At 45.1% G+C, this 16,023-nt stretch overlaps 1 protein-coding gene across 1 annotated transcript; it reads left to right on the top strand.

The window, feature by feature from the left end:
- The first annotated feature begins 1,343 nt into the window (after window positions 1-1,343).
- C8A (complement C8 alpha chain) lies at window positions 1,344-14,813 on the top strand. The gene is made up of 11 exons (XM_044302284.1): window positions 1,344-1,514; window positions 3,663-3,759; window positions 6,819-6,963; window positions 7,047-7,191; window positions 7,575-7,764; window positions 8,270-8,470; window positions 8,655-8,895; window positions 8,996-9,130; window positions 10,793-10,950; window positions 12,316-12,538; window positions 14,530-14,813. The coding sequence occupies exons 1-11, from the start codon at window positions 1,381-1,383 to the stop codon at window positions 14,679-14,681; spliced, it is 1,821 nt and encodes a 606-aa protein (XP_044158219.1). The 5' UTR covers window positions 1,344-1,380; the 3' UTR covers window positions 14,682-14,813.
- The last annotated feature ends 1,210 nt before the right edge of the window (window positions 14,814-16,023 follow it).

Genomic DNA, 16,023 nt, shown 5'->3' with positions numbered 1-16,023 from the left:
TTTAAGGCTACTTTCACACTAGCGTTCGGGCGGATCCGTTCTGAACGGATCCGCTCATAATAATGCAGACGGAGGCTCCGTTCAGAACGGATCCGTCTGCATTATATTAGCAAAAAAAAAGCTAAGTGTGAAAATAGCCTCGTACGGATCCGTCCAGACTTTCAATGTAAAGTCAATGGGGGACGGATCCGCTTGAAGATTGAGCCACATTGTGGCATCTTCAAACGGATCCGTCCCCATTGACTTACATTGAAAGTCTGGACGGATCCGCACGGATCCGCACGCCTCCGAACGGCCAGGCGGACACCCGAACGCTGCAAGCAGCGTTCAGCTGTCCGCCTGTCCGTGCGGAGGCGAGCGGAGCGGAGGCTGAACGCCGCCAGACTGATGCAGTCTGAGCGGATCCGCCTCCATTCAGACTGCATCAGGGCTGGACGGCTGCGTTCGGGTCCGCTCGTGAGCTCCTTCAAACGGAGCTCACGAACGGAAACCCGAACGCTAGTGTGAAAGTAGCCTTACCTGATGTCTGTTTCGAATTCGCAATACTTCGCGAATATTTGGGCAAATATTTGTCATATATTAGCAAATTCAAGAATTCATGATCTCCAGTCATTATTTTCTTGATTGCGAAAATCGTCAATTTTATGAGAAAAATTCACTATACGAAAATTTGCTATCAACACTACTCCTAAAGTCAAAGACATTGGAGCCTTCTCATTGGCCCACAAGCAAGAAGCAGTGAGGTATCATGGGTACTGATGAGAAAAAATCTACAATATTCTAGATTACGAAGATAGAGAACTTAATTCTAGATATTCGCTAATTCTTGAAGTGCCAATATTCGCGATAAAAATTTGCGATTAGAATATTAGCGATCAACACTACGTCACAATCACTGATGGAAATCACTGACCGAACACTGACGTGTGAATGAGACTGTATGGAGACATGCCTGATACGTATATAGACCTGAGGTATGTGGCGGCACAGTATGACCCCCAGTGGATATAGAAGTATCGCCCCCTCCCCAGTGTATCTTCTCATTGTGCTCATGAAGCTATTGTTCCAGGGTCAGCGGGGGGGCCCTGAGCTAATCTCCCCCCTCCTCCGTGTATCTTCTCATTGTGCTCATGAAGCTATTGTTCCAGGGTCAGCGGGGGGGCCCTGAGCTAATCTCCCCCCTCCCCCGTGTATCTTCTCATTGTGCTGATGAAGCTATTGTTCCAGGGTCGGTGGGTGGGGGGCCCTGAGCTAATCTCCCCCCTCCCCCGTCTACTCTGGGATTTCCAAACTCCGGCTTTATTTGACATTTGGTAACTTTGTTGCTTTGGGATTATCAGGAATGTTTAGAAAGTTGTCAATGATTCACCGCCGCGGACGATGCCGGAAAAGCTCCAGTTTTTGCTCCGGCTCTTCCCAGTGAGGACGATGAGACGCGATCTCTGCTCCGAACTCCTGTGCTTAATCTCATTATGTGTCGCGGTGACGGTGCAAAGCGTCGGATCAGCCGGCAGGTAGGTTGCCATATTGGGGGGGACCCGTCACTTTAATTACCAGCTTTCAGCATTACCTCCGGCATTGAGATGTTTTACGGTTTTAAGACTTAGTCAATGGGGATAGTAAAACAAAAAATGGCTGATAATTGCGACAAAACCGGGCAAAATTCTTTTGTTTGTCATCGTTGCTGCCTGTGCAGCCCCTGAAGGGTTTGGATCTGCCTCCGGGCTCATGTACACGAACCGATTATTATTTTTTCTACCTGTATGCGGAACCGTTCACTTCAATGATCCGCAAAAAAACTAAACGGAAATGACTCTGTGTGCATTCCATTTCCGTATGTGCGCATGGCCGTTCCACAAAAAAGATGGAACATGTCCTATTCTTGTCTGTTTTGCGGGCATGGATTCGCAATATAAAAAAAACGGATGTCACATGGACGGCATCTGTGTTTTTTTGGGACCGCAAGATACATACGGTTGTGTACATGAGCCCTCAGTCTTTCAGGCCTAGAGCCAGGCCCCATGTAAGGAAGTCCAATAGGAATACAGAACTCTCTGCATGTGAGTGGAACACCTTTATTTTGCTTCTACTCCAGTCACATCCGGAGCTGCATTCAGACTTTCCATGAGCTGCACAGTGCTAACAATGAGATTGCATTGCGGAAGTAGATAATGTATAATGCTACATCTCCCACATGATACCAGAGCAGAGCACGTTCTGTGCAGACCTTCAGGGAGCAGGAATGCAGAATATTTTATGCAGCTTTGGATGTGATTGGAGTATAAGGTATGATGCCTTGCAGGATCAGTATAAGGTAAGTAATGCCAGGGGTTCGCAGAGGTTGAGAGTACTGTAAAGGAAATCTCAGCACAGATGCTTGGCGTGTCATACGTCTTCAGAATGGCTTCCTACTGAATAAATGGCGCCAGAAAGAAGCGATTTGTCTTGGAGTATCTTTCGCGGTCCACGTTATGGCTTCTTTTAAGATTTAGCGGGTTTCTAAAAATGACAGTCTATGTGATGTACAGTCACAAGTTCTCACTCAGTCATGGTCAGAATCAATGGCTGTCAGTGCTCGCTGCTCTGGAGGCTGAAATACTGGATGTGATGGAGGCTGGGGGAATAGAATACAATACTAGAGTCAGTGGCAGTGCTAGACTGACACACTGCATCAGCTACAATGCACCACATGCAGAGAGATACAGCCTGAGGCCTCTTTCACACAAACTTTTTTTTTTTCCGTTTGCGGGCCGTTTTTTGCGTTCCGTATACGGTCCGTATTTCAATGGCTCCACAAAAAATACGGAATGTACTCCGTATGCATTCCATTTCCATTTTTCCGTTCCGTTGAAAGATAGAACATGTCCTATTATTGCCCGCAAATCACATTCCGTGGCTCCATTCAAATCAATGGGTCTGCAAAAGAAATGGAACACATATGTACTTCGTATGTCTTCCGTATCGGTTCCGTTTTTGCGGAACCATCCATTGAAAATGTTATGCCCAGCCCAATTTTTTCTATGTAATTACTGTATATGCCATATGGAAAAACGCACATTATTGCAGGTATTATGTTGGCATGTGGCGGTCCCTAAGTCTCTGTGCTGCCACCTGGTGCTTCATGCTCTCATGTTGTGCATTGCAGGAAATTGTGGGAGATTTACAAAGCCGAATGTGTCCGAATTTTGTGTCAAACATTTGCATACTTGTTTTGCACCACGTTTATTATGTGTTTTAAACACTTTTTGCACCTGGCTCAGCAAGGGGGTGTGACATATCGGGGAAATGGGCGTCGCCTAACATGCACCAACCTGCATCAAAAGTTTTCTACAAAGTAACCAATCAGTTACTAAAAGTGTCTAAATGTATCATCCAGCATCGGCCACGGTGATAAAACTGGCGCATCATCTGATTGTTCATTCTAAACCCATTTAAAGGGTTTGTCCGGGGGGGGGGGGGTCAATAATTAGTGGTAGACTGTTTGAAAAAAATAAAAATAAAATAAGCCTTATTCGCCAATCCTAAGCCGTGCTCGCCAATCCCCGGCTGCGTTGCTCTTTACTTCCTCATCTCAGATCGACACACAGAAAAGGCCTGGAAATGTCGGCTCAGCCAATCACTGCCTGAATGTGATTTTAAATTTTTTAAATTTATTTTTCCAGGTTTGCCCGGAGTTCAGGCTCCGCTCCGGCCCCTGTGGACTGTCAGCTCGGCCAGTGGTCTCAATGGTCTCCATGTTTTCCATGCCAAGGTAGCAAAGTAAGAGCATCCTCCATTAGCCATCATTCTGATCTCTATGCTTTCTCCCCATGTAAGTTGGTCCCAGACGAGCAGATTGATTGATTTCTCAGGTAGGAGGAGAAGTTAGCTACTTCCTACCGCAATGGCGTCACCTTATGTCACCACATTTCCCATCATCCTTTGTTTCTAATGTCTTATATGTTTAATATGAAACAATCCAGGACGACCCTATAGGAAGGGGAAGGACTCTCTTAGTGAGAACTTATATGGCGGTTGGTAAGACACCTACGTCCTGCACTGTACTGCTGTGAGGACCTCATCAAGCAGCTCCTTATAGCTCGGGAGAATGGCTGGTGTGGGGCAAGATGCAGATTACATAATCCCCCTCCTCCCAACGATCGCGCTTGACCGTTCAGCAGAGATTAAATGGTCACGTGACACTTCCATGCAGCCCTGACTCTTGCGTCTGATCCTAAAGAGTCCGGAGGGCGGAGCTCCGGGACACTGGAGACTGTTCCAGCTTTGCTATGACATCCACACACTGAGGGGATTTTGTCCGGGTGACAGGGTCCCTTTAAGTAACGCCGTCTCCGTTTTTCTTGCCTGACATTTTTAATTATCATCTTCTTCTTCTCGCTCTTGATTTAGGTAAACAGATTCATTTTCTAAAATAAAAAGAAGGCAAGAATTGCGGCAGGTGATTAAGTCGCTGCGAACGGATTGCTGCAAACAGCGAATCTCGTGCATCTGTTATTGTAATTATCACGGTTTTTAGAACCGGTTACAGATCCAATTAATGTCAGATGGAAATAATTGAGATTGAAGAAGAAAAAAAATGACTGCACGATCTCGCTGATTTATATCCGGAGAATTCTGCGGCAGAACGAGCGTGAAAAAAAAAAAAAATCACATCAAATCTGCAAGAACAGAATTCACTTCTTCTCCTTCCTGGTTCTGCCAAACGTCCCAGTAGAACTGCAGAATTATTCTTACCCTTCCTGACCCAGCTGCCATAAAATGTATGGGGAGCGACCATCTAAGGGCTCATGCTCACGGTCATAGCTGTTTTTACTGTCCTCAAATTGCGGAGCCCCCTCCAATGCCAAATTCTCAACCTAAACCCTTCCCTCCAGCCCTACTGTTAGAAACATAGCGCCACACCGCCACATACCTCTTCCATCCAGTGACCTCTGATGTAGACGTTCTCTTTCTTCCGACCAGACCGCCATGATGACTCCTTTCACCCATCTCTTCTCTCTGTAGAGATTGACAAACAGACATCTTAGTTTCCTACTTTTCCATCATCCTCCCACCTTCTGAACACCCCATCCTGCCCCCCACAATACTATACTGCAGAAATACCTGGAGTCCACTTAAAAATACTGGTACCACACAGATAGTGCCCTCTTCAATAATTATTGGCACACAGTGCCCTAAAACATTACTTTGCCCAGGCGATGGTGTCCCTGACACTTATTGTCATAAATATAGTGTTCTCCAAAAATACCTGTGCTATGCTGATACCGTGCCAGGGTGCCCCCCAATGTGACAGTACTCCCAAAAGTCCTACCAATAGTAATAGTTCTCTTCCAGAGTGCACAGTACACCGAATAGTAATAATGTTCCTCATTTTGTCCCCAGAAGTAATAATGCCCCCATAGTGTCCATTCTAGTAATCATTGTAGTCCTCCAGTAGTAATACAGCCGACCATAATGCCTTCAATAGTAATAATTCCTCTTATAATATGTGCCCGTACAAAAAATATCCTATTATAATGTGTGCCAGTAAAATAATTCCCCTTTACAATGTGTGCCAGTACAAAAATACCCCTTATGTGTTCCAATACAAAAAAATGTATACCCCCTTTTAGTGCCCCCAGTAGAAAAAATATCCCCATAGTGGCCCCCTTAGAATGTGTGCTAGTGCAAAAAATACCTCCTTATAATCTGCATCAGTACAAAAAATACCTCCTTATAATCTGCATCAGTACAAAAAATACCTCCTTATAATCTGTGCCAGTACGAAAATGCTCCCTTATAATGTGCGTCAGAACAAAAATGCCCCCTTATTTGCCAGTAGAAAAAAATGCTCCCTTATAACGTGTGTCAGTACAGAAAATGACCCCCTTTTAGTGCCCCCAGTAGAATGAATGTCTCCATAGTGGCCCCTTATAATGTGTGCCAATACAAAAATGCTCCTTTTTAGAGCCCTCAATGTCCCCATAGTGCTTCCTCCATTGCGGCCCAACACCATGCTCAAAGACGCAGACCTTTTCCAGTCTGTGCACTGAGCTGCATGCAGCCCGGCCCAGGCAGTGCCATAATGATGACACCGGCCTCTAGTAAAGCCGACTAGAAGGAATGGTGGTGCAGGGAGGCATCGCTCCGGTGCCCGGCAGCAGCATTTCACTGTATCGCTGTCCTGAGTGTTCCCACAATGGAAGAGCTCATGGCTCTTCCACTGCCCCCCCCATGTGCCCCAACCTGGCGCCGCAGTTGCCTCACCTCATTGGCAGTGCACCCCTGGTTCTAGGTAGACATCTCCTTTAAAACTTACCAACATGATGCCCCTACCCACTGTTTGGTTGGTGCCAGGAGTGGTGGGAAACAGTGGGTTAAAGGGGTTTCTAACAAAGCTAGGACCTCACATGGATCCAAAGATCTTCCCGTTCATTGCTCTGCTTTATTATATTTTAAGCTGTCAGTTTAGGGGACGCGTCCTTTTTTCAGGGTCGTGTCTTTCTCTACTGCGGCTGCTGGTAGTTGAAGGATGAAACTGAGCGCGTGCGACCACCTCAGTGAGCCGGACAGAGAAATTAGAAGAACAGCAAACAGCAGGTGGCGCTATACAGATAGATTTCATTTAATAACTCAGTGGTTGTACTTAATTTTTAATCACATGCAATTGCAAAAGTATTCAGATCCTGGTGCTGGTTTGAAAAGTAGAATATTTTTCGTGGGACAACCGCCGTAATGTTTGCTACTCTGCACGGGCCGACCCTCTGTCTGATGTCAGAGTCTATAGCCGGTCCGGGGCTGTACGGACGCCTCTGATGAATGCCCCCTCTGTCACACAGCACAGGTACCGGGCCCTGGCACAGCCGGCCAAATACGACGGAAGGATCTGCATTGGGAATCTGTGGGAGTCAATGATCTGCAAATCCTCCGAGAAATGTGTCCCAGACAATAAGTGCGGAAGCGATTTTCAGTGTGAAGAAACTGGTAAGAGACTGGGGTGAGACCAGTGTGATGATGGGAGTATTACCCGCAGCGATGTGTCTATAGGAAATCTACTGTGTTCATAGGTCGCTGTATAAAGAGACAGCTGGTTTGCAATGGAGAGACAGACTGCAGGGATGAGTCTGACGAGAGGGACTGCGAGCCCCAGGAAGATGAGAGGTTCTGCAGGCAGCTGTTTCCAATACCCGGAGCAGAGAGAGCTGTCAGAGGGTGAGGGGCTTTTATCTATTTGCATAAACCTGTACATATTAATAACTCATTAGAAGTAATTTGCATCTTCCTCACCGTCCGGCAGTCGGCACTCAGCTTTTCTCTGACTGCAGGATCTCTGCCCAGAAGCCGCCTCAGCCACCAAAGAAATCCATCTGGTGTAACACAGTAAATCCTAGTAAGAAAGTAGGGAGAGGAGGGGGATGCAGCTGCAGTATCTCTGTGTCTGGAATGGCATGCTGTGAGAGGGGGGAAGGAGCTGCAGAACTCAATACAAGGATTTATTTTCTGCAAAACATCAGAGTTTTGGAGACATTTAGAACACCCCAATTTTTGTGCATCACCCCAATCGCTGATCATTTTCCCGCTCCCCTTTTCTACAGGTTTAACATCCTGACGCAGGAAGAAGCGCAGAATGTCCTGGATCACAGATACTTCGGAGGTCAATGTGAATACATCTATAACGGTGAATGGAGGGAACTGAGATACGACCCGACCTGTGAGCAGATGTATTACGCCGCCGATGAGAAGTACTTCAGAAAACCCTACAACTTCCATGTCTATCAGTTCCTTGTAAGTGTTTGGACCCCGGTGCAGCATCTACGGTCCCTTGAGTTACAGCATGGCGGACGGGCCTTCACATACGTAACATTAGTCCTAGTTGCACGGGACTATTCTTTGAAATGGACCACTAACTGGTCTTAAAAGGGGCATTACCAGTAATTTTGGTGGTGCTCCATGATGGAACTGGGTGTGGCTTAAATATCTTGGAGAAAGTGGGTGGAGCAAAGTACAGGAGAGGCAGCGGACATGGTCTAGGAGGCAGGTGCGTCTGCTGCGAGTGAAAATAACGGAAATGGGATCTGGAATCTTGAATCAGCCTATCACCCCCTGATACAAAGCGGTCCTAAATAAATGGTGTATAGTGAGAAGTTCTGTAACTATAGACTGTGATGCAGGTGCTTTTCAAAATCTCTGCTTGCGGTCAGTAAATGGAAACATTTGTTGTTTGGTCAGATGGTGGGTCCAGTTCTGATGGTTATTCTTTTTTTTTGTTGTCTACACCTGTGTTCTCCAGGCCCGGGCAGACACTGGGATGTCTTATGAGGTGTACGACGACTCGAAGGATCTGCTCAATGCTATAAGGAAAGAAAGTTCCTCTGCCTCAGGGTTCAGCTTCAATATAAAAGCCGCAGAGAGTCCGGTGGGAGTAGAGTTCGGAATCAACTCCGAGAGTAAAAGCGATTTCCTGAAAAATATATCTTCATATACTCAAAAGGTAAACTATCCATCTATCTATCTATCTATCGCATATCTATCTATCTATCTATCCATCTATCTATCTATCTCATATATATCTATCTCATATCTATCTATCTCATATCTATCTCATATCTATCTATCTATCCATCCATCCATCTCTATCTATCTTTAATCTTTGCTTATATTTTGTTTTCTTGAAGAACCTGCAGTTTGTTCGATTTCTCACTGAAGTTCAGACGGCTCGTTTCCGGATAAGAAGGAATTCTCTGGTGTTAGACGAGGACCTGTTAATGTCACTGATGGAGCTTCCTGATACTTACAGCTACGGCCTCTATGCCAAGTTCATTACTGACTATGGCACTCACTTTGTCACCTCTGGCACCATGGGTGGCATCATGGACAACGTCCTTGTATTGGATAAAGAAGTCATGAAAAAACAAGGTAAAACCACCATCTGGAAACTCCTTTTTGACATGTTAGACGTGGAGCGCTGGTAGGACATCGGCTTATCTGCACAGGGTCATCTCTGCTTCTTTTCCAGATGTTACGTATTCCATGTTGTATGACTGTTTTGGCGGCTATATCAGTGGAACCGGTGTATCTGATGATGGACAAGTCGAGGGATCATTTAAGATACAAAAGAAAAACTGTGAAAGACTTGAAAGCAAATTTACTGGTAAAACCGATATTTGATGTATTAAAAAATGTGACATTTCCATCTCTGCGGTCAGTGGGGGCCATTTATCAATGTGTGATATTGAAGTGGTGCAAATCTTTAAAAAGAGGTGGCGTATGTGACAACCAGTCCCACCACATCTGTGAACCCCAGGCCCAGAGGGAAAGAGAGTGGAGCAACATTGAGAGGTTATTTAAATGGCGCCAGCAACATGCCCGCCATGTTTATCACTAGTGCTGAGCGAAGCATTCTAAGCGGAATTCGGTCCAAAGTTTAGAAAAACTTCAATTCCCAATGTATCTGAATTTTCTTGCTCTTCGTGGTAATAGTTTAGTTTTTTTTTAAATGGCGGCTGCATGTGTTACAAAGTGAAAGTAAGGAGCCCGGGAATGCGATAAGACCCATAATGCAGTGCAGCCAGCCAATCCGCAGATAGCCATCCCATGTCATAGCCCTATAAAACCCTCATCCCACGTAGTCTCCGCCATTGTCCCGTGAGCTGAACATAGGGAGAGACTTGGCAAGCGCCCATGTGCTAGGGACAGTGTTGTTGAAAATGATTGTGTAGGGCGAGTGTAGGGCGAGTGTATGGAGAGAGTATGGAGAGAGTATGGAGAGAGTATGGAGAGAGTATGGAGAGAGTATGGAGAGAGTATGGAGAGAGTAGGGAGAGAGTATGGAGAGAGTATGGAGAGAGTAGGGAGAGAGTATGGAGAGAGTAGGGAGAGAGTAGGGAGAGAGTAGGGAGAGTGTAGGGAGAGTGTAGGGAGAGTGTAGGGAGAGTGTAGGGAGAGTGCAGGGAGAGTGTAGGGAGATCATAGGGAGACTTATTCTGTGTCAGTTTTATTCACTTATTCCTACATCAGCTATAAACTAAAATATGTAATTCAATGACAATAAGATTTATTATTCAGGTGCGAGCATGTCAATCAGTACCATCTAGTCTGCACCCCTTAGGGGGGGCAGGTTTTAATGATGACCATCCCCATCTTTTTCTGGCTTTACTTCTTCCAAATCGTCCTCCTTGGTCACCATGCCATAGAAAAGTCAGCAAGATGCAGAGAGAGGAGGAGCTGGATGTTCCTAATGACACATTCTCATTAATATTAGATGATGTGGAAAAGGAGGAAAAGCAGATGGCAGAAGAAGGGCTCACACCTGTAAGGAGGGCGCTAGGGTTGGAGAAGTGGGTATGCCAGAGCTGATTAATATTCTGTGTTTACTGACAAATAACCTGCAGGAGATTGCAGGCAAGAACAGCAATAATCTGCATATTGCGCCCCCACCTAACCAGTCAAACCCTGTACCAGCAACAGCCCCTGTATAAAGGTGCATTAACCGTGCAGCGCGGCCGTTAACAATGAAGAACAGTGTCGTCTTCAATATTAATTGGCCACACGGTTCTTCACTGCAGCATTGCCGCTCTGTGTAGCCGTACCCTACCGCAGAGTGGCCTGGGTATCCTGATTTATAGCGATTCATGACAAATTAATTCGGAACAAATCAAATTTCTTGGCTAACGGTGAATTTGCCAAATTGAATTTTTTAAAACTTCGCTCATCTCGATTATGACTATTGATACATGACCCCAAAGTATCCTGTAAGCTTCATGTGTGTTATTCTGTAGTAAATTTGTCTTTCATCCTTTTTTAAAAAAAACAGAACGTCATGGAAGCGAGAGTGTAATAAAGGATATCATCACTCATATAAAAGGAGGAGACACAGGATCAGCCGGGGGGCTGCTTAATGTAATCAGGGGCGACACCTATCGCTATTGGGGAAGATCCCTGAAATATAATCCAGCTGTGATTAATTTTGAGGTAAAATTAAGGGAAATGGTAATTACAAGTGTAACAGATGCAGAATAGTGAGTGCAGCTCTGGAGTATAATACAGGATGTAACTCAGGATCAATACAGGATAAGTAATGTATGTACACAGTGACTCTACCAGCAGAACAGTGAGTGCAGCTCTGGAGTATAATGCAGGATGTAACTCAGGATCAGTACAGGATAAGTAATGTATGTACACAGTGACTGCACCAGCAGAATAGTGAGTGCAGCTCTGGAGTATAATACAAGATGTAACTCAGGATCAGTACAGGATAAGTAATGCAATGTATGTACACAGTGACTGCACCAGCAGAATAGTGAATGCAGCTCTGGAGTATAATGCAGGATGTAACTCGGGATAAGTAATGTATGTACACAGTGACTGCACCAGCAGAATAGTGAGTGCAGCTCTGGAGTATAATACAGGATGTAGCTCAGGATCAGTACAGGATAAGTAATGTATGTACACAGTGACTGCACCAGCAGAATAGTGAGCGCAGCTCTGGAGTATAATACAGGATGTAACTCAGGATCAGTACAGGATAAGTAATGTATGTACACAGTGACTGCACCAGCAGAATAGTGAGTGCAGCTCTGGAGTATAATACAAGATGTAACTCAGGATCAGTACAGGATAAGTAATGTATGTACACAGTGACTGCACCAGCAGAATAGTGAGTGCAGCTCTGGAGTATAATACAGGATGTAACTCAGGATCAGTTCAGGATAAGTAATGTAATGTATGTACACAGTGACTGCACCAGCAGAGTTATTACTGCAGGACAGGTAGACAGAGACTGGCAGGGAGCACTAGGGTCCCCTCTGGAGCAGCAGGGGTCTGCAGGTCAGTCATTATTATTATAATTTTTTTATGTATTATGTTTCCTGCTGTTAGACACATTTTTTTTTTAACTTCCAGACAAACCCTTTAACCCCTGTATATGTTCTAGACCATCAGGAATTTTAGCAATAAGACTGTTACTGCAAAGACCACCAAGGGAATGGACATTAACCCCTTCAATGTCCTAGACCACTAGGGATACTGGCTGTAAACCATTTGTGCCTTAGACAACCAGTTATATAGACCTCAACTAGTTCTTTGCCCTAGATCACAGGGATTTTACCGTAAACCCTTGAACCAGTCTTGATAATGATGGTTAGTTATTTGGCGATTTACAGGAATGTTCCTTTGACTCTGAACTGCCCCGCTCACAAGTCACAAAGGGTTAAAGGGGGGCGCTTTTTCCGTCCATCTTGCGTCACCTGATGCATTTTGCTGGTGGACATTTCCAGCTGCTCTGTCCCATTTTTGGATGACTTGTATATTTCACATGTATCACATCTGTCATTTTAGCTCCAGCCGATACACGAAGGTCTGCAGTTAACAGGTCTGTCTGGGATTGAGATGAGGAGGCAGAACCTGAAAAGAGCCTACGATGACTTCCTGATCGAGTTCAACTCGTGCCGCTGTGGCCCCTGTCACAATAACGGAGAGCCCATATTAGACAATAATGTGTGCAGCTGCCTGTGTCCCGCGGGGTACGAGGGCCCATCATGTGAGCAGACATCACGACCAGGTAGGAACCAGCCGCTCTGTCTCTATATAGATGTCCGTGGCCCTCACTGCGGCCCTCAGCTTCTGCAGACTATAATCCCCAGCACGACTCACGAAACATAGAATGTGAACAATTGTAGTCGCACGTCTTCAAGCTTCAGAGCTGAATCGCCCAACATTCACTGCTTGTTCAGTGTCTGCAGCGTGTTCTCAAGATTTACATTCTGTGAAGAGCAGACACTGAACAATCATCCGAAATCAGAAGAGCTACAGAAAGTGCATTATAGGAGCTCTGCTAGTGTCTGTCCACAAGCTTACTTCTTATAATAACCGAAAAGGGACTCCACCAGCAGAATAGTGAGTGCAGCTCTGGAGTATAATACAGGATGTAACTCAGGATCAGTGCAGGATAAGTAATGTATGTACACAGTGACTCCACCAGCAGAATAGTGAGTGCAGCTCTGGAGTATAATACAGGATGTAACTCAGGATCAGTACAGGATAAGTAATGTATGTACACAGTGACTGCACCAGCAGAATAGTGAGTGCAGCTCTGGAGTATAATGCAGGATGTAACTCAGGCTCAGTACAAGATAAGTAATGTATGTACACAGTGACTCCACCAGCAGAATAGTGAGTGCAGCTCTGGAGTATAATACAGGATGTAACTCAGGATTAGTGCAGGATAAGTAATGTATGTACACAGTGACTGCACCAGCAGAATAGTGAGTGCAGCTCTGGAGTATAATACAGGATGTAACTCAGGATCAGTGCAGGATAAGTAATGTAATGTATGTATACAGTGACTGCACCAGCAGAATAGTGAGTGCAGCTCTGGAGTATAATACAGGATGTAACTCAGGATCAGTACAGGATAAGTAATGTATGTACACAGTGACTGCACCAGCAGAATAGTGAGTGCAGCTCTGGAGTATAATACAGGATGTAACTCAGGATCAGTACAGGATAAGTAATGTATGTACACAGTGACTGCACCAGCAGAATAGTGAGTGCAGCTCTGGAGTATAATGCAGGATGTAACTCAGGATCAGTACAGGATAAGTAATGTATGTACACAGTGACTGCACCAGCAGAATAGTGAGTGCAGCTCTGGAGTATGATACAGGATGTAACTCAGGATCAGTACAGGATAAGTAATGTATGTGCACAGTGACTGCACCAGCAGAATAGTGAGTGCAGCTCTGGAGTATAATACAGGATGTAACTCAGGATCAGTACAGGATAAGTAATGTATGTACACAGTGACTGCACCAGCAGAATACTGAGTGCAGCTCTGAAGTATAATACAGGATGTAACTTGGACATCTTTTACATGAACGTGTGCACTCCATGGCCTTATTGTGGACCACATGTGCGGATCCGCAATACACAGGCGCCGTTCCGAGGGCATTCCACATCACGGATGTAGACCTATTCACTTGAATGGGTCCACAAATCCGGAGATGCGGAACGGAAGCACAGAACGGAACCCTACGACATTAAAGTGAATGGGTGCGCGATCCACTGTGGCTGCTTCGCGGTCAGTGTTCGTGCACGGGGCCTCGTGTGCAAGAGGCCTCAGGATCAGTACAGGATAAGTAATGTATGTACACAGTGACTGCACCAGCAGAATAGTGAGTGCAGCTCTGGAGTATGATACAGGATGTAACTCAGGATCAGTACAGGATAAGTAATGTATGTGCACAGTGACTGCACCAGCAGAATAGTGAGTGCAGCTCTGGAGTATAATACAGGATGTAACTCAGGATCAGTACAGGATAAGTAATGTATGTACACAGTGACTGCACCAGCAGAATAGTGAGTGCTGCACCAGCAGAATAGTGAGTGCAGCTCTGGAGTATAATATGGGATGTAATTCACAATGCCTTACATACAGCTGCCAGTATTGCACCTGCGTAGTAGTAGTTGTATTATAATTGTTGCCATCAGTCAATGCTGTGCTTCGGTTGTAATGTACATATATCCAATCCAATTTTGGGATCTGTATTACAGATATAAAAGCAAAAGGAGGCTGGAGCTGCTGGTCCTCATGGTCCACCTGTCAATCTGGAAAGCGTCAAAGGACAAGGTCTTGCAACAATCCACCTCCTAAAAATGGTGGCAGTCGATGCCTGGGGAAAAGCGTCCAGACTGAGTCCTGTTAAGAACCAGGGGTCTTATATTTTACACTTTTGCTGTGTTTCTGTCAATCATTCACTGACGGCCTGAGTCAATGTGTGACCTTATTGCTTATTTAACATTTGCACAAAATTAAAGTCTTTTACTTTGTATGTTAATCTTGTCTGTGTTTAATGTATTTATAAAGAGATAAGTCTATGTAAACGATGGCGGCTCTACGCTATATACACAGCAGGGCGTACAAGTCTATATCCCCTCACGTGTTACTGTAATATATGCCCTATGGCTAACAGTAGTATATACAGTTGTGTTCAAAATAATAGCAGTGTGTTTAAAATGTGAATAAAGCTCAAAATCCTTCTAATAGCTGCTATTTCCATCCAAACAAATTCATTGGGAACACGACACATTCTATTCCAAATCAAAAGATGAAGAAAAAAATATCACGTTTGTGTTCCTCTAAAAAATTGAAGAAAAGGGAATATTCAACTGTTCAAAAAAAATAGCAGTGTTTGTATTCTTCTTTATAAACTGAGAAATGTCTGAAGATTTTCTTTCCTCTGAATCCCGTCACTAATATTTAGTTGTATAACCGCTGTCTCTGAGACCTGCTGGACGTCTGTGCTGCTCGGAGTCACCACCTTCTGCCCCTGTGACCAGGTTCTCCAGCCCAGGATGATCGGACCACATTCCACAGTTCTTCTCTATTTCTTGGTTTTGCCTCAGAAACAGCATTTTTGATGTCACCCACAAGTTTTCTATTGGATTAAGATCCGGGGATCGGGCCGGCCGCTCCATAACGTCAATCTTGTTGGTCTGTAACCGAGATGTTGCCCGTTTACTGGTGTGTTTGGGGTCGTTGTCTTGTTGGAACACCCATTTCAAGGGCCTTTCCTCTTCATCATAAGGCAGCATGACCTCTTCCAGTATTCTGATGGATTCAGACTGATTCATGATCCCTGGTCTGCGATAAATAGGCCAACACCGTAGTCTGAGACACTTCCCCATATCATGATGCTTGTCCACCATGCTTCACTGTCTTCACAGTGTACTGGGGCTGAATTCAGTGTTTGGGGGTCGTCTGACAAACTGTCTCCGGCCACTAGACCCAAAAAGAACCATCTTACTTCCATCAGTCCACAGAATGTCTCTTTAGGCCGGTCAATGTGCTCTTTGGCAGATTGTAACCTCTTCAGCACACTGTCTTGTTTTCAGCAGTGGGACTTTGCGGGGGCTTCGTGCAGATCGCTCGGCTTCACATAGGAGTCTTCTGATTGTAACAGGACTCACAGGGAACTTTACACCTTCTTTCATCTTCCTGGAGCTGATTGTTGGCGGAGTCATTGACATTTTGGCTATTCTTCTATC

Source organism: Bufo gargarizans, chromosome 7, assembly GCF_014858855.1.
Source record: "Bufo gargarizans isolate SCDJY-AF-19 chromosome 7, ASM1485885v1, whole genome shotgun sequence".
In the NCBI taxonomy this organism is placed as follows: domain Eukaryota; kingdom Metazoa; phylum Chordata; class Amphibia; order Anura; family Bufonidae; genus Bufo; species Bufo gargarizans.
The sequence above is the reverse complement of the archived record's forward strand: the minus strand, read 5'-3'. Positions and strand labels throughout refer to the sequence as shown.

What these genes read in the sequence shown, in the direction of transcription:
- C8A (XM_044302284.1), top strand. Translation starts at nt 1,381, where the DNA reads ATGCCGGAAAAGCTCCAGTTTTTGCTCCGGCTCTTCCCAGTGAGGACG. An exon ending in TTCCATGCCAAGGTAGCAAA is followed by an intron (nt 3,760 to 6,818) that starts GTAAGAGCATCC and finishes TCTGTCACACAG; the next exon opens with CACAGGTACCGGGCCCTGGC. An exon ending in GCAGAGAGAGCTGTCAGAGG is followed by an intron (nt 7,192 to 7,574) that starts GTGAGGGGCTTT and finishes CCTTTTCTACAG; the next exon opens with GTTTAACATCCTGACGCAGG.